General features: G+C 55.1%; 5 protein-coding genes across 5 annotated transcripts; 4 read left to right on the top strand and 1 right to left on the bottom strand.

Moving 5' to 3' along the window:
- The first annotated feature begins 1,637 nt into the window (after window positions 1-1,637).
- Window positions 1,638-7,582, top strand: GGS23DRAFT_462120 (uncharacterized protein). The gene is made up of 2 exons (XM_051514128.1): window positions 1,638-5,500; window positions 5,568-7,582. The coding sequence occupies exons 1-2, from the start codon at window positions 2,025-2,027 to the stop codon at window positions 7,423-7,425; spliced, it is 5,334 nt and encodes a 1,777-aa protein (XP_051373467.1). The 5' UTR covers window positions 1,638-2,024; the 3' UTR covers window positions 7,426-7,582.
- On the top strand, window positions 7,313-8,221 carry GGS23DRAFT_561664 (uncharacterized protein; the record flags this gene model as incomplete). Its single annotated transcript, XM_051515966.1, has 1 exon — window positions 7,313-8,221. A coding segment is annotated over exon 1 (620 nt), but the record flags the coding sequence as incomplete, so codon positions are not given.
- A 484-nt stretch (window positions 8,222-8,705) lies between these two features.
- Window positions 8,706-9,664, top strand: GGS23DRAFT_462072 (uncharacterized protein). Its single transcript, XM_051514127.1, has one exon. It carries the CDS (start codon window positions 8,904-8,906, stop codon window positions 9,429-9,431), a length of 528 nt encoding a protein of 175 aa, XP_051373465.1. The 5' UTR covers window positions 8,706-8,903; the 3' UTR covers window positions 9,432-9,664.
- Window positions 9,665-10,926: 1,262 nt separating this feature from the next.
- GGS23DRAFT_561659 (uncharacterized protein) lies at window positions 10,927-11,594 on the bottom strand. Its single transcript, XM_051515965.1, has 2 exons — window positions 11,094-11,594; window positions 10,927-10,947 (listed from the first exon to the last, which is right to left on the bottom strand). The coding sequence occupies exons 1-2, from the start codon at window positions 11,394-11,396 to the stop codon at window positions 10,942-10,944; spliced, it is 309 nt and encodes a 102-aa protein (XP_051373464.1). The 5' UTR covers window positions 11,397-11,594; the 3' UTR covers window positions 10,927-10,941.
- Window positions 11,595-14,734: 3,140 nt separating this feature from the next.
- GGS23DRAFT_561647 (uncharacterized protein) lies at window positions 14,735-18,442 on the top strand. The gene is made up of 3 exons (XM_051515964.1): window positions 14,735-15,572; window positions 15,912-17,599; window positions 17,691-18,442. The coding sequence occupies exons 1-3, from the start codon at window positions 15,370-15,372 to the stop codon at window positions 17,981-17,983; spliced, it is 2,184 nt and encodes a 727-aa protein (XP_051373463.1). The 5' UTR covers window positions 14,735-15,369; the 3' UTR covers window positions 17,984-18,442.
- The last annotated feature ends 1,894 nt before the right edge of the window (window positions 18,443-20,336 follow it).

Genomic DNA, 20,336 nt, shown 5'->3' with positions numbered 1-20,336 from the left:
GACTTCTGCACGGAGTGCGGTGGTCGTACCCATCGCGGCCACCACAGCGAGGGGAGAAGCTGCGAACACGAAGACCAACCTAGAGGCGGAGGATTCGCGTAGAGGTCACGGTAGAGACGAACAACGCTACGGAAAACCCGATAAGGTTGGTGTGCGACAAGACCGAGTAGGCGATGTTGAGAGATATTTATAAGAGCCGACGCCGGTCTTCGTTTGGCGCATGAGGCTACTGTTGAAGTGACTGGGGGACGGCAAAGCATGCATTCCTACACACGCAGAAAGAGGCCGTCGCAGACTCTGTTCGGCAGCGTAGAGAAGTCCTAGTGCACGATAGAGAGGCCACTGGAGGGTTTTCTGCTGTGTACTTCTTACTGTACGCCATCCCGAGACTTTAGCTGTCGATGATGGATTCGTCGTACGAGCGCCCTCTTACACGTGGGCCGCCTCTGGCCTCATGTTGTAGCTGGGCATCACGACCTCACTCAAAGCAGGGAGCAGCATTAGTATCTACATACCTAGGCAGCTCTATGAGTAGACATAAGGGAGGGGTGCAGGGGGCGTCTATAGTAGCTGGACCAACCACCTCGTAGTGCCGAACTACTAGGTGCATCCTGGAGGTCGACCGCCTACGGGACGATGGGCACTATGCACAGGTGAGGCGACATGTATGCAGGGGTCGAGCTGCTACCTAAGTATAGCTGTCCTAGAGCTCTCAACCCTTTTCTCTGGCAAAGCTTGTCAGTTTACGTAGTGCCCGTGGGGTCGGGTGTGTAGAAGTAAGCAGATATACGGGTATGTAAGTGCTTATGCTGCAAGGGCCGGGGATATTCGGCGGGACTGTGCAATAGAGGGCAGGTAGTATGAGTGAGTGTAGTAGGCGAAAATATAGGAACGAATCAGGTAAGATGGGAAGACGGGAATGCCATCTCACTTAACTATGGCAAAACAATGTACCTGATAAGTTGACAGGCTGCTGGGATCACCTCGACTTGCCTGGCCTCTCCCAGCCATTTCATTTTGGTCCGGGCTAGCAATCAACAACAACCAACAACCACGCTACTACCTCATCTCTCGAGCGTCTTCGTCCTCGTCTCTGTCGAAGCCGAACCCAGGCAGTTGTAAAGCGAAGGGCCGTCTAACGTAGATACAAAATACCCACGAAGACCATACCAAGCGAAACTCCGTCCCGAACGAATGCTGACCGCTTTTTCCCCTATGGGCTTACAGCGGACGATATACACGGCAGAACTTGCAGACCTGTGTTTTGTCCGTTTTTGTCGTTTTCTTGTACGAGGTTGGATCTGTGTCTTACCGGCTACGCGGGATCGACCCGCGCAAGCTAGGATTCAAACGAGGGGGGGGGAGAAAATAGGGAGGCTTGCGAATGCTAGGACTGCCGGAGTTCTAGAGGGGAGGGTGTGGGAAAGAAAAAAAAAAGAAGCAAGAAAAAAAAGAGATTCTATCTACATATAGTAGCATCATTTTTTTTTCTCTCAACAGCTGGCGTGTAGGTATTTGAATAGTTATCCAAAGCTGGTGACAACCGCCGACAGCTGGAGACTGCTCTCCGTCTCGCCATCTCCTTGTCTCCCAGCCGATTCGTTATTACTGGTGTGATTATATCGAATCCCCTTCTTCCCTCCCACTCCCCCAACCTACCTAGGATCGAGATCAATCCATTCGAGCTCCGATGAATCCCTACACCTGTCCGAGACATCCTGTATCCCGTAGCACATACTTACATGCATACGTACATGCCCATCCTATGTACTTATAGCTCTAGTTCTTGCTCCGCATCGGTTGGAATCCCCATCTTCCCCTGCTTTACTTGCTCGCTACGCTACCCTTCTCGAGTCGCATGTGTCTGCATAGCATTGGTCTGTCCATCATGGGCACCCGCAGATGAGAGCTTCCTGGCCCACCACACCTAAGGTCCCTCCAACCCCCCCAAGCTCCGACTTCAGCTTGTCTTGCCTTGGCGCCCAATCATCACCGAGCCTGATAATTGTCTGGCGCCGCCTGCCATGTCCGCACCGTATTGGGGCCAATTGCCCCCATCCAAAGCTCGTCGCATGTCCGGCGACTATGACCAGACTGATCGCAGACAGTCCTTGGATCAGACCGCTTCCCAGTCCCAGTCGCGATCTAATCGACTCTCTCTTCAAACCGAGTCCACACCCAGTCCTCTCATCTCTCCCGTTACCTCCAGCTTCCCAGCCACCAGTCTTGCTCCTCGTCCCCCGTCTCTCCCCTACGGACAGAATCGATACCGCTCAGAGCTGCAGGAGCGACGCCAGAGACGCACCAGTCGGGCCCAGGACGACGACGACGACGACGACGACAACCTCTACGGAGCTGCGACCTCACCTCCGCCAGCAGCCCCCGAAGTCCCCAGAGCACCTCCTGTTAGCTACAAGGACCCTTATAGGATCGGTAGTCCGACTTACACGTACAGCGCGGACGGCCGCCCAGGGCCACCGATTTCAGCTTACGGACACGGATCTCCCCACGCGCGAATATTAGGCATGGAATCCGAGTCATTCTACAAGGATGCCACGCCACCGGCCGAGAAGCAGGCTAGAGCACCCGTGCTGGACCGGTCGCGGCAGGCCTTTGACGAAGACAAAGGAAGTAGTACACAATGGGACAATGACCCTGAAAGAATTACCTTCACCCGTCTACCGGCAAACACAGACCCTATCGACACGCCACCCGCAGACTCGTCTCTGCCGAAAAGAAGAGCGACGCTAAGCGCGCAGCCACAACACCCGACGTGGGCGGATGATCGATCGCCGCTGCAGAGACTAGAGCTTACGCTCGACAGCATCACGAAGGAGGAGAAACGAGCCCGTGTCGAGGCTGCCGAACGGCGGGCGATAGAACGAACCACTCGAAAAGATAGCGTCTCAAATCGAGATGGGCTTCTTCAACCTGCGCCAGAACGCTCGATTCCTCAGCAGGCTCAGTATAAAGACAAGCGTCCAGCTAGGGATCGTGAAGGGGGCCAGCGGGCGGGTGTCGCCGATCCAATCCAGGCGCAGCCTTCGGCGGTTGATGCAATAGACGAATCGTGGTCTCAGAAGCCTCGGAAGGAGACGAGGCAATATTCACCACCTGACCCATCTCCGGAATCGCAGATTCCGGCTGCTAAGGGCCGGCAAGTTATCTCGGTCGAAAAGTTCGACCTGCCTCAACGTAACTTGAGCTTTCGCGAGCGGGCTGCTAGGAACGATGCCAACCTCCCGAGAGATGCGGGCGGTAGCTCGCCGACGTCGCCAAATACCGCCTTGGGCGGGGGCTTTTCTCTCACACGGAGTGGGAGTAATAAACTGAAGAAGAATCCACCCGCCGATCCCCGGTACGGCGCGCGCAGGGACTCGGAAGAGAAATCGGCGGCTTATGGTAGACGCGGCCCACAGGCTGGAGGGGAGAACGGGCAAATCAGCCATGCCAATACCGCAGCCGCTGTAACCGCCGCAACCGCCGACTCTCGGGTTGAGACGGCGAGGGGGATGACTTCTGCTCTACAGTACGGAGATCGACCTCCGGCTAAAGGTAAGCAGGTCGCTCAAGGAGGCAGCTTCGAGGACCCCTTCCTTCAACGGAAAGGGTATGTCGCAGCAACCGCCCCTAGCCACGCCGATTCGTCCAGTAACGGCCAGCCGTCACCGCCGTCGCAGCACGCCTATCAGTCATCGTTACGAAATACGGAAGTTCCCAAAGCTGCCGCCGGAAATCCTGTGAAGTCCGTCAAATTCCCAGATAGAAAATACGAGGCACGAGCGTTTAGTGACGAGGGCCACGAGTCGGATACGAGTGGCCATAGCCATGGCTTCTACAGATATCTACATCGGGGCAAGCTTAGACCTGGCCGGGGTATGTACCAGCCGCCTAAGTACCTGGACGAGTGGAAACAGGCTACGGTTGGGAAGCTGTCGGGCGCCCTGCTAGATCTTAGCGACGAGCCCGCCGAGAGCGCCGACAAGGGCACGGCATGGTGGGAAGGCCAGCGTAGGGGTACTGTCACGGCGAGGCCACAGGAGCCAGAGACCTCCAACGGAATATATGATGACACCCAGGGCCCGACTCGATTCAAACCACCCTTGTATCTCAAGTGCGGGCCGTTACTACGTTATTGCGGGATCCGGCATGAAAAGCCAGCGGCGCAAGCAAATCACGCTAACGCCACAACCACGGACCGACACATGTGGAGAGGCAGCATCATGATCGTTACCCGCGATTCTGAGTCGTCGTACGATGTCCCGCCGATTCTTCGTCTCTTCGTCCAGCCAATCGAACTCCTGCCACCACCCCCCGCAGAGCTACGCAGCGAACAGGCTCTCCTACCGGAATATGTGGATCCGATCCTCGGCATACCAAAGCTCGGTCGACGGGGGGAGACACTCTTTGTCCGACCGGTAGAACACCTAGAGGAAGGCAAGGATGTCTCGATGCTCGAGCCTGATGACGGCTTGTTTGAGATCACAAGATCTACGCCCGACTTCGACGGCGCACCCGACCCTCCCGGCTCTTTTGCTAATCGCAAAAGGCGCACACTAGTCGATGGAGAGAAACTCGGGAGGTACAAAGACGTGCGCGGGTTTCGTCTACACGCCGAACGGGGGCACACGTTCTGGAGATTCAACATCGAGATTGAGCTCCGCGACGAGCAGCAAAGAATTGCCTATCGTATCAACCACGGTCCGGCTACGGGCTTCTGGGTACCTGCTCGAAACCAGTCGATGAACATCATGTCGTACAGCTGCAACGGATTCAGCCTGAGCGTGAATCCAGACGACCTAAGCGGACCCGATCCCATGTGGCGCGACGTCCTTAACAACCATCAAACACGGCCGTTCCACGTCATGATCGGAGGCGGGGACCAGATCTACAATGATGCTGTGATGCAGGAGACCAAGCACTTCCGCAGCTGGCTGCAGATTAAGAACCCACTACACAAGAACAACGCGCCGTTCACCGCGGCCATGCAGGACGAGATGGAGAATTTCTACCTGAATAGGTACATGATGTGGTTCTCGCAGGGCTTATTCAGCCTAGCGAACTGCCAGATCCCGATGGTCAACATGTACGACGACCACGACATCATAGACGGTTTCGGCTCCTACCCCGATCACTTCATGAAGTCGCCAGTATTCTCCGGCCTGGGAAACGTGGCATTCAAGTACTACATGCTCTTCCAACACCAGAGCCTACCCGGAGAAACGGAAAAGACGGAACCGAGCTGGGCACTAGGTCTCAAGCCAGGACCCTATATCCGCGAGCTGAGCCACAGCTTGTTCATGTCCCTGGGCGGGAACACTGCGCTGCTTGCTGTTGACTGCCGGACCGAGCGCACACGAGACGAGGTCGTCCGGGAGGATACATGGAAGAGGCTGATGGATCGCTGCTACGACGAGATCGTCAAGGGCGAGACGCAACACCTGCTCGTACTTCTAGGGGTTCCTATCGCGTATCCTCGGCTTGTATGGTTAGAAACCATGTGAGTAGCTCTCGTCCTCTCAAATATCAAAGCCGGAAGCAGCAAGCACTAACTTTTTCTCTTCTAGTCTGACCTCGCGGCTGATGGATCCGATCAAGGCGCTCGGAAAGACGGGAATGCTGGGAAATTTCCTAAACCACTTCGACGGGGGCGTCGAAGTCCTTGACGACCTCGACGACCACTGGACGGCGAAGAACCACAAGGATGAGCGGCGGTTCGTCATCGAGGACCTGCAGGACCTCGCAGCGGACAAGTCAGTACGGGTCACGATTCTCAGCGGGGATGTACACCTAGCGGCGATCGGGCAGTTCTATTCGAACCCGAAACAGAAGCTCGCGAAGCACAAGGACTTCCGGTATATGCCCAACATTATCTCATCCGCCATCGCCAATACACCGCCGCCGGACCTCATGGCCGATATCCTGAATAAGCGCAACAAGGTCCACCACTTCGACAAGGAGACCGACGAGGACATGATCCCCATCTTCACCCACGACGTCGATGGCAAGCCCCGTAACAACAAGCACCTCCTGCCGCACCGCAACTGGTGCTCCATCCGCCCCTACCAGCCGGGCCAGACCCCCCCCTCAACCCCGCCGCCCGAGGCCTTCGAACCGGCCTCGGGGATCACGCCGCCGGAAAGTCGCGGCGGCCTGTTCCGCAGGTTCTCTCTCTCTGGGAGCCGCCGTGGTCGCGGCCCGCCCCGCCCCGAAATGACAGACCGCTCACGTCCGCCCGTCTCCGGCAGCGGCGGCGGGTTCCTACGCTCGCTCTCACGGCGGCGTGCCTCCGCGTCGGACGATGGTCACTCGCGGCCAGGCAAGATCCTGCGCACATTGTCGCTCGGCCGTGTCGATTCGACAGCGCGCCCGCGCACGACAGCCGTCGCCGCCTTCGGCGGCGGGAGCGGCAGGATGAGTATGGACCAACCGGACGACGGCGGCGTCAACGGCACCTGGGGGGGTTACAGCGACGAGGACATATACGACGCACCTGTGTACCCGCCTGTGTCTGCTCCCGCGCCCATCGTCGGCCTCGCGGGTAACCATCACAGCAGCGGCGGGCACGCGACGGCGGCAATGGGGCTGCGCGGAGGCGGCGGAGCAGGGGCCCACCGTAACGACGAGTACGAGGCCGGCGACGACGCGTTCTTCACAGCGCGAGCACCCCAGCGTGCGCTCACGCAGCCGGCAGCTGTGTCGCTGTCGGGCCAGCGCACTAACAGCCACACCAACCACAAGAACAACGGCTACGACAATTACGATGACCTGGACGACGACGGCGACGAGCGCTACTACGATTACCACTACTACCAGCACGCGACGCGGACGGGATCGGAGCCGTACGTGCCACGGCGCGCGGCGACGGTATCGGCGGCGATGGCGGAACCGGCGCCGAAGCCGTTCCATCGCACGCCGACGGGTCTCAGCGCGCGCAAGCTGCGCAAGGATGGCCCGGCGCGATATGAGGTCGACCTCACAGGGGGCCTCGACGTATGCCTCAACGTCGAGGTCAACGCGCGCGACCCGGCCGGGATCACGGTGCCCTACCGCCTGCTCGTGCCGCGGCTGTGGTACGAGTACCAAGGCGAGGACGGCGCCGGGACTCCCGAGGAGCAGGAGCCGGAGCCCGAGGAGGAGGAGGAGCCCGCGTCAGGCGCGGGACGTCAGGCGATGCCACCGGGGCCGAGAGGAGCGGCGACCCCGCCGCCCGCTCCCCACTACGGCGGCAACGTCGGCCCCGGCGGGATGCACGACGACTACGACGGCGGAGAAGAGGGAGAGGAGAGGGGGCCCTACGACGACGACGGGGAGGGGAAAGGGGCAGAGGGGGGGGGAGGCAACAGGGTCGGCCGGGGCCTGAAGCGCTTGTTTAGCGGGAGCGGAGGGGGCAGCCACTATAGGGCGCGTAGACAGTCGCCATGACGAGGGCGGGATGAAGTTTACGAGACGAGAAGCAAGAAGGATCACGAGCGTGACGGGAACGACGTAAATAGGGACGACACGAAGAAATGGAACAGACGAAAAATCGGGGAAAGAGGCCGGAGGATCCGGTAATGATGTCGTGTGCGAACCCGGGAACCCCGGCCCGGCGTCCGTGGCCGGCTTCTTTTTCTTTTTTTTTCTTTTTTGGGTTCGAAACGTCGCCCCCTCCTCCTCACGCCCCGTCCCAGCCTTTTTCCTCTCTGGACAGGTCCGGTCGGATGGCCTGTTCATCTACTGCCTGTCGCTTCCGGGTCTATTTTCCCTTTCCCGTTCTCGGGTATCGAGGGAGGAGATTCGTGCAGGGATGCGAGAAAGGGATTTGTTTTTGTCCTTTTTTTTTCCATCGCGAACGAGCTCTTTTTTCTTCCTTTTGGGGGACGGATGACTGGCTAGGCGGGGCAGCACGTCGGGTACGATGCGATGCGATGCGATTACGATACGATATACCTTGGTCCACCTTGGGGGTTTTTTTTTGCGGAGTCCAAAATGAAAGAAAGAGAGGGCGCATGCGAGGAGGCAGAGCGGACGACGAGGGACGGGCGAGACGGCACGAAGGCGCGGAGGGCGAGGCGAGGCGTGATACCGGGGTGCTACGATGTACCGGGTTGGAAGCAGGGGTATACGAAAAGAGACGGAGCAATTTTGACTGACGAGTTACGACGTTCGGCGTGAAGACGGAACGGGTGGCTGGCGCCGCGAGAAGCAAGGCAGGCGGCCTGGGAGGAGGAGGGGGGAGGCGGGGGGGGGGGGGGGGGGGGAGGGAGCGGATGTGGATAGATCATGACCACAATGCATCTAAAGTGTTTATATGCTACGTATTCGTGCTTGCTGCTGCGATCTCGATCCCGACCCGGGCTCGTCCCTGGCGTTGCGGGACGGCGTGTGTTCCTTGGCCGCCACCCCTCCCCCCCCTCTCTCGACGCGCCGATGAGGCTGTACATGCACAGCAAGCAAGCAAGCAAGCGTGCATGCGGTGTATGTAGCCTGCGCCGGCTATGGTCTCCTCGAGCTTAGTTAGCGTGACACCGTACCGCTCTGCCTGTTTGTCGGTCGGTCGGTCTCTCGCGGGAGAAGTTGGGAGCTGGTGGGCGAGGACGACGCTTCGCATCGAGCCAAGCAGCCGGCCCTATCATGATCCCTCGTTTGCGAGAAGGGACTCCTCCTCCCCTAGACGCTATGCTACGGAACCGGGATCGCTTGCGGGACAAGAGAGGGGAAGCAAGGGAGGAAGGAAACGGGGGGGGGGGTGGTTGTGAGGGGCAGCAGCGAGATGGAGCATGCGAGGCCCGTCGGTGGGTTCTGCTCAAGAGAGAGGCGTGCCCTGAGGTCCGGTGGGCGGTTTCCAGAGACTTGGCGATCACGCACGCTTTTCGGTTCCGCAGAGTCCTAGCTCTCTATCCACACACACACACACAGACATGCTTGGCTTCCTCGGGCATCTGGGACTGGGACTGGGACTGGGACTGGGACTGAGACGGGACCCTCCCATCGGCGCCGCGACTCCAAGCGGTACAGCATCGAGGACTTGGCCGGCTCCCCACAACCTGCTTGCCTTGCCCGCTTGGCTAGGTAAGCAGACGTCCGCCGCCGCCATGCCTTCGTTAAGTGGTGGATCGCCGCGACTGGCTGTAGATGGCCGTGGCGGCATACACCTACGCACGCGCCCTGGGCTCAACCCCTTCCAATCCTGCGTACATGCATACGTACATCACGTACATGGAGTTCGGGGAGAGGAGAGCAGAACCCTCCCCCCTTCCCGGCCCCAGAGATCATCCCTCGTCAACCTGGATCCGGCAGCGGTTGATCTGGAGCAGGGGTTGCTTGGGAGCCCCATCTCTACTACATACGTACATAAGACCCCATTTTCATGTGTGACGAATGGCCTCTTCCCCTCCCCCCCCCCCTTACGCCGAACGGGATTATGCATGCTCGGAGAGCGACGTTGAGCTACTCCCCTCCCCCCCCCTCCTTCTTCCATACGTACATACGTATACGTAGTCGTACATATCGGTGGGAATTCAGGTAGCCTATCGGGGTGCCCGTGTTGTCACTTGACCACAAAACTGGTGTCCTGGATTCGAACCCATGTGACAGATGGTACTATCGAGGACCGATGAAGGTTGATTGAGCGGTGCGCGGTGCGAATGCTCCAAGTAGGTATAGGTTCTGCGGTCGCAAACGCGTGCCCCCTCCCGCTCTTCCTTAGGGGTTATATTTGTCCTGCTCTCGCGCAAGACCATCGCCATATTCCTTCGGGGCAACGTCTTGTTAACGACAATCATCTGACGGCGTAATACGGCAGTTAACTATGCCTTGTCATCCGGGGACATCGGCATGTTATGTGACTAATTATGCGCCTCGTCAGCTTGAGAGGGCTTGTGTGTCGGGCGGGTATCCGCCATCTTGGCGTTAATGGGCCCAATTCATCATCTATCCGGCATGCAATATCGCGAAATTCCTCAATCTCTGATAAATCTTCGCGTGGTCATTAGATACGCATGTCTCCCAAGGGTGGCTCTTGGTAACCTGTCCAAGCGCATTCGGAGGGCGTCCGCGACAACTAAGATGACTATATCAATGGCTAGATGTGGTGTAGCGAGTATCGACAATGACGTTTGGGCCCTAGGACTATCCATATATGCCCTCTCTTGGGGAACGCTATCTCTGCATCCCTGTCAGGAAGTCGGGATTCTCGTGACACTACTGGTGCGCTCGCCCATAAGCGGCGATGGAGTTTGGATGCGAGGAACGCTTCTCTGCTTGAACAGTCCCCATATATGTAAGCGAATTCATTGTCTGTTGTCCGCTTCCTGCGTCGGGAGGCGTCCGTCGGGGGGCCCTCATCCAGTAGCAGGCCGCGAAAACTATAGGAAAGGCTGGGATGTCTCCTTCCTAAAAGAGCCTTTGGGCATCGATAGGAGGCCTTATCTGGTGTCCCTCTGCATCTATGCAGGCGTACACACGGCCGTCGGATGAGCTGGCTAAACATATGCAGCACGTCGCCGTTTCAGACTGAATTCGGATGCTTCATGGTTAAAGGCGGCATCGTGTACCAAGTTGCCCCTTATGCAGCTCTGTAGATCGGCGGCGTGTGCCAGAAGAGGACGAATGAGCGACGGCATTCGTGATGCTGTGGCTTGGAGCTTGCATCGGGCAGAGTCACATAGAGATTTCCATATGAGAGGAGTGATGGCAACGCTCCAGGAGGCCCGGTCCGAGCATACCATCGGCAATGGAGGTGTGGCACGCCGCCTGTGCTAGGCGTACCGTGGTGGTGCGCCCCGCATCCGGGGCTTGGTCCAACCCAGCCGACAAGGATAGGAACCGGTCGATACTGCGCCCGCAATTCACGACTTCACGTCTAGACAGACATCGTCTCACCGACCCGAAAAGAGGCAGCAAACGACGAGGACGCGGTGCGGTCTACATTCAAGGCCTCCGCCTGAGCGTTCGGGGTTACAGGTAGGTATAATCTTAAGTCGGCCCGCCAGCGCGTCTGCGGCGTTCCAGAACCGCGGGGTTCACGAACGGTTGAACTACTCCCGCGGATGAGATTTCGACAGGAACCGCTGGACATAGTATTAATACGCGGTCGGAGTCGGGGTCAGGTTTAACACGCGGCAGCACATACGGGGCAGTTGTCGGTCGGTCGGACGTCTTATCGTCACTTCGCTGATGGACGGCCTGGCGACGGTATACGATCTGGGTGCGGGCAGCTTGGACGGCGGTCGCAATCGTCCCCTCACCATCTCTCGGCGCGCCTGGTGCTGAGGCGGCTGGGATGGCTCTGGTGGTTCTGGCTGCGGGTGGCTCTGCTGCTCAGCTGCCATCTCGGCCGACGACGACGCGGATGCGACCCGGAAGAAGGCAGACTCGGCGTGACACGGAGTTGGGTTCTGCGAAGGAAGCATCCGCGAGACGGAAATCCAAGATCACGATTGGCACTTGGCTGAGGTTTAAGGGTGTAGTTGGATTCGAATTGATGATATATGCAAGGTGATCGGAGGCGAGGCCGAAGCAGGACCATCCCTTGCTTGAGCCAGGTCGGCTAAACACTGGGCGAAGTCTGCACAGGCCAGCAGTCTCACGTCGTAACCAAGGGAAAGACAGCTTGAGTACGGAGTCGCATAGCTACAACTGGGAAAAAACTCCACTTTTCGGTACGTACACCCTAGGGGTGTGGTAGGTAGGAAGGTGCAGGTTGAATATTCAATTACACATAGGGAAGGAGCTACCCACCCCTTCGCGAGCCGAGTATTTTATATAGGTTTTCATATAAACGATTTATCCTCGTAAAAAAAACCTAGAAAAAATCGGAAAAATCGGAAATTTGCTTACGTAATTAATTAATTAATTAATTAATTAATTATTTATTTATTTATTCATTTATTTAATTAAAGTAATATATAAATTTTTCGAATTTTCTACTTACTAATATAAGAAGTTATATACGATTTAAGGTTTTTTAATATTATGCTAACAGTTTCCTATATAATTTACTAATAACCCTATTAACTATACTTATATTAATATATTTACTTATTTTTTTTACGGTAATAAAGTAGGTCTAGTATCTAATACTTTATTATATAAATAAAAAAAGACTAGTATTATGTAATCTTATTTTTATTCTTCATTTTCGTTTTTATTCAATTTATTATTTTAAGAAAACTACGTTTTTAAATAGGTTAAAACTTTCTAAAATCGTACCTATTTTTATAGTAAGAATTCTACCTTTCTAATTATTCTATTTTTCTATATAAAGAGGTTCTAAAAAAGAATATTAAAAATTAACGTTTTTTAAGACTTAATTAATTTAATAAAGATTAAAAAAAATTTAAAAAGTTTACGTAATCTTAACTATTATTTTATTTATAATATAAAGGATTAGGTAATGAATTTACTTTAGTACCGTAAAAGAAATAGGTTAAGAAGCCGATATAAAGTATAATTAATAGATTTATTAATAAATTATATAGTAAATTATTTATATAGTTTTAAAAAACCTTAAATTATAAATAATTTCTTATATTACTAAGCGAAAAATCCGAAAAATTTATATATTAATTTAACTAAGTTAATTAATTACGTAAGTAAATTTCCGATTTTTCTGATTTTTCCCTGTTTTTTTTTACGGGGATAAATCGTTTATATGGAAACTTATGTAAAATACCCAGCTCGCGAAGAGGGGCTCGAAGAGGGGCTCGCGAAGGGGTAGCTCGTAAAGCGGTAACCTATAACTCTATTCGTACATATACAAGCTACTACGAGTATGATATTAAGCTATCGGGGACTTGCATTAAACATACATACCTCCTCCTATTGGGGGCGTATGTATAGACGATAAAACTGGGGCGTTCGACCGAAAAGTGGGGTTTTTTCCCAGTTGTAGCTATGCGACTCCGTACTTGAGGCGGGTTGCCGAAAAGCGCAAGAGTTCGGTGTGGCTTTGGGCGGTTGCGAAATGCAGCGCAGTACCTGGAAGTAGATGTAGGTACCCTAGCGCATGGTAGAGGTTGCCTTCCCACTCCAGGTAAGTTAGGAGGTACGCAGCATAGGAAGGCGTCTGCTGTCCCTCCCCTCTCAGTCACCTACCCTACCTAAGGTTAGGCACCTATGTAGGTACCTCCTCTCTGTTCTCAGGTACCTGCTCTCTACCCTTAGGTACGTCACCTATACGCTAGCGGGCAAGTTCTGGCAGCAGCCGGGGGATCCACCTCTTTCAGGCACACCTCCTTGGGGTTAGATCCGAGCTGCCACCTGCGAAGAACCGGGTTCCCACTTTCACCACGCATTGCCAGAGCACGCCGGAATCAATTGCTCACCTCGCGACGCCTACAGCTTACAGGAACCGTCGTCCGAGGGAGGGCGAGACGGGATGACACGACGCGAAGTTCGACGGCGACGGAGCGCGGCCAGGCTCGCGGCCGGTGGCACCTACACACATGTAAGGAGTCTGCGAGGTGGGCCTACAGGACGCAAGAGGACTCTATGCCCCTGAGCTGCGCGCGAGAAGCAGGCCGTGAGCTGGCAGGGGTCCCCATTTGAAGGAGCAAATTGGCGTGCGGGCACCTGACCACCCCCGACCGGGATGACCTTCCTTACCAAGTATCCCGTGTGCCAAGAAGGGTAAAGTGCAGCTCCACGACCCCTCATTCGACTCGTCGTTGGAAGGCGCCCGACTCCAGAGGAGAGACCGTTGCGAGAGCAAGAAGAGCCTCTGAGAGTAGTAAGTACATCCAATCGTGGTGGGAACAACAACGCATTCCTCTCTCCTCTCGCCGGCCTTTTATAGGTTGGCTACGGACGTATCTGGTCCCGTTAACTCGCATGGGCAGGCCGGACCAATGTACGTATGAGTGTGTAGCCAGCCAGCTAGGAGGCAGCTAGGTATTATGTGCTTCGCTATTATATGTGCCCAAGGCATGCGTACACTAATCTAGCCGTGTAGAGAGCGGATAGTATATGCGTACCTTTTAGGACCTCGACGATTCGCTGCGCCGGCGCCGTGTGTGTTAGCTAATCTACCCAGCCAATGCGCGCCGTGCATCATCCCGGGGGGGGTTTTTTTTAACGAGGTCGAAATTGAACCTAGTCCCTTTCAATGGTCAATTGCGACCTCCCCATTTACAACCCATCAAATCGCCTGTTGTCGCCTACATACATCTTCCCCTAAACTACCTACCTACTGGTCCTCCTACTTCCTCACTCCGCCGCATCTCCTGCGCCAACCTGCCGAAGCCCAAGACTCTAAGACGTTATATCGCCTGCCTACCGACATAACGCTCTCTCCTCCTGCATAGCTCCCGCCTACCTAGCTTGCCTAACATCTACTGGTAGCGATGACTCCTCCCCGCCTGTGAGGAAGAGAGGAAGAGCAAGAGCAAAGAGAGCGAGGAGAAGAGAGAGAGAGAGAGGGAGGGAGGAAGAGAGAGAGGGGGAGAAGGATAGAGGGGAAAGCAGAGGAGCTTCCCACCTCCGACTTCTACTCTAATTATTCTTTTCTCTCTTCTATACCTGCCTAAGATAACCTATATCGTTACTACTTACTTCGCCATATGCTTCTATCTCCTCTCTTGTCACCGGCCCTCTCGCCCACTTCACAATTTAATACCTGCCCGGGTCTTGGATGACTCTTGAGGTTGCTGCTGCGTGCCCGGCTGCGTATTGATTATAATTACCTAAGGTATAAAGGTACATACAGCACACAGGGTCCTTGCTCTCTCTCTCCTCTGCATCCCACACCACGTAAGTACACACAGACCCAGACACACACACACGCACACATCCATAGGTATATACCTACATATACACATTATATGTGGTCGGTATCCACGCATATATTGAACCCTCCACGTATCCGCCCAGCCTGTTTCTTTTTCTTTTCTTTTTTCTTCTTTTTTTTTCCTTCTCGTTCTTTTTTTTTTTTTTCCCTTGCCGCCACGCGTTGCTTGCCACACCCCGCGCCTGCTTAGCGACGAGAAACAAATTTTCCCTTTGACACACACACCCCCCAAACGGCCAACCCGTCGCCTTCTCCCGCTCCAATTCACCTCCCGCTCTTTTTATTTTATTTTATATTTTGTTTTATTCCGCGTATCGCTCTCTTATCGCTATTAGTCCGGCCGCCACCCCTCTCTCGCTCCCCTCCTCCCCTCCCTCCCTCTTCAATTGCATTGCTCACTTCCGTGATCGGTCTCAGACCTGACCTTGACGCAGACCGCACCACACAGCTTCAGCCAACTCTTCCCACCCCCCGTCCCCCCCCAGCCTCGGCTAGTACGGCGGTATATACGGAACTCTAGGGATAGATAGCCAGGGAATTGCCTCGTCCCGCGGCCTTGCCACTCCCCCTCGATATCATTTGCCAATTGCGCGCGTTGCATGGATGGCCACACGGTTACCGGCGCCGTTTCGGCCCCGTCCACAAGCCCTACCAGCCCTGTGAGCTTACATCGCCATGGCTCCATGAAGCGGAAGCGCAGCACCGGTGGTGGAGGAGGCGACAGCAGCCCCGGCAGCGTTATCGGCGATGAGGACCAGTCGCTCGCAGAACCCGAGAAGAAGAGGCAACCCGGCGTCAAGCGGTACGTCACCAATCGGATATTAAAAAAAAACACCAACAATCATGAACTTCCTCGCCATGCTCTTCCCTTCCTCTTCCCATCTACGATCTCCGCGTAGACGTGCGCGCGCACATTACATCCATATATACACATACCCCGTGCCAGTACGACTGCCTGTCCCTACATTATACATACCTCACATACCCGTATACGCATGTGTATATACGCGCACATGCACGCCTACTGCTCACCCGTCTATATACCTTCCCGTGCGCGTGCGTGCGAGTTCTCTATGCTGCTTTCTATGTACCTCCCTTCTGCGCGTGTGCGCTTCAGCGGCTGACAATCGATTTCGTACAGAGCGTGTAATGAGTGCAGGCAGCAGAAGCTCAGGTGCGATGTCGTGCAAGATCCGTTCCAGAGTTGCTCGAGGTGTAATCGTCTGAAGTTGGAATGCAAGATCGAGTCCAACTTCAAGCGCATCGGCAAGAGGTCCAAGCATGCCGAGATGGAAAAGGAGATCGACCGACTGCGGCGCAAGATAGCACAAGCGAAATCTCAGGGTTTTGTGGTGGAGGACGACGAAGACCTGCAATCCCAATTGCAATCCCCCGTCGCAAACAGTGCGTATTCGCATACCCGAAACCCATCGCTCATGGGCTCCGATGAGGCTGTCACCTCCCTTCTTACTCTCAAGCGGGGCGGCTCGTATAGCCTGGCCGCAACCCATTATGCCTACGAGCTTGAGACAGTGAGGCTGACCGAGCAGGACGTCCACGGTCTATTCCAGGAATTCTTCACCTGCTACCACCCTTTCCTCCCCTTCCTCAACGAGCATCAGTCCCCTGACCTTTACTACCAACAACACGCCCTGCTGTTCTGGACCATCATCGCTATCGCCTGCCGCCGCTACCATCCCAAGCCCGGTATCCTGCACGAGCTGTCGAGCGGCCCCCTGAATCGGCTGTTATGGAGCACCGTAGGCGACGTACCGAACAGTTACTTCGTCGTCAAGGCGCTCTGTCTGCTCTGCACCTGGCCGCTGCCCACGAGCACGACGACGGCCGATCCCACCCACATACTAGGCGGCGTCATGATGAAAGCTGCTACCGGTATCGGCCTACATCGGCCGAATCATACCCAGGATTTCTCCCGCGTCTCCGTCGAACTCAACAAGGACCAGCTCCATGATAGGGTCACCACGTGGGCTGTGTGCAACATTGTCGCCCAATCGATAGGCACCGGCTACGGCCAGCCTGCGACGACGCTCTACGATTGGACGCTGGCTATCCGGCCAGGCGAAGACGGCCCTTTCACCCTGTCGCCCGAACTGGAGGCGAGGCTGAGGATAGAGCGATTTTGTGACAAAGTCTCCAAAGAAATGTACAGTAATGCGAGCGACCCCAGAGGCGTGGCTGGAGACGAGCACAGGGCGATGCTGATGCGGGTGTATCGTCGGGACTTTCAGGAACTACAAGCGTCAATCCTATCCCAGCATCTCTCGCCCATTGTGGAGATCCACTTGACTGCTGCTAATGTGCATCTTCGTCTCGCTGGCTTCTTCGACTCGAGCAGCACGCCCGGCTACATGGACGACCTGATGGGCCTGTGGCGGGCCATCACCTCCTTCCTAGATCTCCTGTTCTTGGATTCGAACCAGCACATCTTACTGTACGCCACTAACTACATCCAGCAGATGCTCGTCGCCGCCGGGTTTGCTCTGTTAAAGTTGATGAGATCCTTCTTCGCGAGGACGATAGATTTCGATAGGGGGCGGACCCTCTTCCACAAGACGATCAATGCGATCCGTTCGACTAGCGTCTTAGATAACGATCTGCAATGGCGCCTGGCGGAGCTCATGGTTCAGATGTGGAACGGCGCGCGACTCGACAGCAGCAGCAACACCTCGCTACACGAAGACGATGCGGCGGTTATCGACGATAGTCTTCAGCTTAAGGTGCGATGCAGGCATAGTATGAGCCTCGTTTTCGACTCCATCTGGCGCTGGAGGGAGGAGTACCAGGCTCAAGGACGTGGCACGCTCGACGGTAAGGTGTTCCTATCCCCCCCCCCGAGGCCCCGCTGTCAATGTGTGCCATGCTCTCGCAGCCTGGAGTACTACTTACTAATATTGAGCAGCCCTCAAACATCCAACTAACCCAGACTCAGCTAACGAGTCTTCAGCGTCTTCGACCCATATGGACAGCACGCTCCTGCCGCACAATAGTATCGCAAACCTGACGTCCATCACGGCGACTAACGGCGCGATAACCCCGACGGCTCCCCACGGCCTGAACACGGGCGCAAATAGTATGATCGGAATAGGCTACGGCAGCGACGCGAACTACGATTTCTTCGACCCTCAACACTGGATGCTCGACGGCTTATTGGATTTCAACTATACGTTTGCCCAACCCCTGGAAGGCATGTAGGAGGCTCGGCTCTCGTATTCCGGCGACGCTTATAGCGAGCTGAGGGACGAGCGCGCCCTCGGCGTCATCGTTCGAGGGCACGAAGAGTACGAGGCGGAACGAAGCAGGTATCAGAATATAGCCCTTGTAGAGGCAGGCGTGAGCGGAGATTGTTCATTTCGTCGGCCACCTGGAGTGGGTTCTATTTACGTTCAATCTTGGGGGGTATCCCCAGCACGGGCATATTCACGAATGAGGAGATACGACTGGGAAGAAATGGCTTAATACCCCTCCGCATCATACGTGATACCGATAAAAAGGGGCACCTACAGAAGGTGCCTCGGGGGGTCTTGACTGAGGGACGCTTATATATGATGTATCGATAAATGGTGCACTCCGAAATATGCCCAGTGATCGTGTAGTTAGAATCGATTCGGGACATGGTACGGGATTAAAATTGTTGATTTGCATTGCTTCCAACCGTGTTTTCTTGAGCCGGGGCAGCCCACGTAGTAGTGACCGATGTATCAAGTGACCCTGAGCTCGGTAGGAGACGGTCTATCGTCGAACCGACCATAGCTAAGGCTCCGTCATATAGGTAGAGTGCACACGGCGCGGAGGAAGGGACTACGCTCTCGAAGACGATAGAGAATAGGAACTAGATCGCAGGCTGGTGCTGGTCGGTTGGTGGCCGAGCAGCATACGATACGTTGAACCTATGGAGTGATCGTATTCTTGTCAACGTACACATAATCTACCTAGGAGGGTATGGGAAGGTGGCAAGGATGCTTGAGACAGTTTGTAACTCGTCTTTCTTCGAGGTTAGAATATCAAAGTCATGACATCTACGGACGCCGGGTTGGGGTCGAACCCTCACGATACCCGCGTGTCTATCTACGTAGGCTCACTAACGTCCCGGTTGATATAAATGTCTCTAAAGCGTAGATAAGCGGATCAGGCGGGACACGCCTAGCTAGAACTTGGGGTGTCTGCGCGTAGTGGGCACATGGAGACGATCGAAATCGGGGAGAAAATAGCAACGGCGGCAATGCGGGATGCTGGGCGAGAGGGTATTTGAAATAATAGCTTGTCCAGCCCAGCTACGTTTCGGCCGATCCTTGTTACCGCCGGAAATATGACCCTTCTTCCACTTCGGAGAGACCTTGTCTTCGTCCAGATTGACACCTACACGTACACATACATATGCAAATACAAGCCGCCGGCCGGATAGGCGTAGGTACGGCAGAGGAAACAAAGCATGCGAGGAAGAGGTGACATTGATCCCTTCTCGGATAAATGAGCTCTGAACACGTCGTTTCAAGCCTGCATGGCGATGCCGTGGACAGGTAGATAGATACTTTAGTGTATCTCTCTGGCTTCTCTCCCCCCGCCCCTGCTGCCAGACCCCCCTATTGCTGCTGAAAGGTAACCGTCGGTCATTGGCCGGTGTATGAGCCTGACAGCTTGATGGAAGAGGGCCTGGCTATATAACATACATAGCTATGGGGCCCTTGTACAGTACATAGGGGCAGCTGCTTGGCCCTCATCTCAGGGGCTGTCTTGTTCTCTCTGACCATACCAGAATAAACAGGAAGCGCTCAACCACTGCTTTGCCGCCAGGAACGGTAGCTTCTGTCATCTTCATCTTCACCCCGTCCTCCTTCTGTACGGGGTTAGGGGTTTAGCTGGCGGGATTTGAGGTCCAGGGGTGGTTGGTATAAACATCCTGGGTGCCCTGGATGTTTACACACAGGTACCCCTTGACCACATGCCCTCACTGCACAGTATGCAACCGTGATTCGACTCCTACACGTGTATGTACATATTTGTACCTGCCCTCTCTCTATCCCCTCCAGCGTGCTTCCAGTTCCGGTACTTCACCAATCCTCGGTTCCCACTAGAGTAGGTTGTGTGTGCAACGCGTAGCGAGTGTGCCGCGGCGCGTATGCAATGCGACATCCTAAACTACGATATCACACTAAGCACGAGCATATGTATACCGAGATTCCTGCGCTAATAGGGCAAGTAGTCGTAGACCTAGGTTGAGAGGAGGATTTGAGAGTAATGGAAGAGAAGGAGGAGCACAGGGTCAGGAGTGAAAGCGGAGGTTGATACCTGTCAACCACGGAAATATATGCCGGCCTCTGAAACGTGGTTAAATCTCACGCTCCATAAGCACACGTAGCACGAACGGTAGGCCCCTACGCCAGTCGCTTCTGCTGTCACGTCACTCACGGGGCATCGAAGGAGGGTGAAGAGGGAGATAGGGGGGGTGTGTTGGGGGGGTGGGGGGTGTAAGAGGGCTCAGGACCGGGGAGACATCCAGTAATTACTTGACAGCTTTACCTGTGTCTTGGTGGATAGTTGCCGAAAT

Source organism: Durotheca rogersii, assembly GCF_024521655.1.
Source record: "Durotheca rogersii strain YMJ 92031201 chromosome Unknown GGS23scaffold_6, whole genome shotgun sequence".
In the NCBI taxonomy this organism is placed as follows: Eukaryota; Fungi; Ascomycota; class Sordariomycetes; order Xylariales; family Xylariaceae; genus Durotheca; species Durotheca rogersii.
The sequence above is the reverse complement of the archived record's forward strand: the minus strand, read 5'-3'. Positions and strand labels throughout refer to the sequence as shown.

Coding starts and splice junctions, on each gene's coding strand:
- GGS23DRAFT_462120 (XM_051514128.1), top strand. CDS start 2,025: ATGTCCGCACCGTATTGGGGCCAATTGCCCCCATCCAAAGCTCGTCGC. Junction 5,501..5,567: donor CTTGTATGGTTAGAAACCAT/GTGAGTAGCTCT, acceptor TTTCTCTTCTAG/TCTGACCTCGCGGCTGATGG.
- GGS23DRAFT_462072 (XM_051514127.1), top strand. CDS start 8,904: ATGCTTGGCTTCCTCGGGCATCTGGGACTGGGACTGGGACTGGGACTG.
- GGS23DRAFT_561659 (XM_051515965.1), bottom strand. CDS start 11,396: ATGCTTCCTTCGCAGAACCCAACTCCGTGTCACGCCGAGTCTGCCTTC.
- GGS23DRAFT_561647 (XM_051515964.1), top strand. CDS start 15,370: ATGGATGGCCACACGGTTACCGGCGCCGTTTCGGCCCCGTCCACAAGC. Junction 15,573..15,911: donor AGGCAACCCGGCGTCAAGCG/GTACGTCACCAA, acceptor GATTTCGTACAG/AGCGTGTAATGAGTGCAGGC. Junction 17,600..17,690: donor AGGACGTGGCACGCTCGACG/GTAAGGTGTTCC, acceptor AATATTGAGCAG/CCCTCAAACATCCAACTAAC.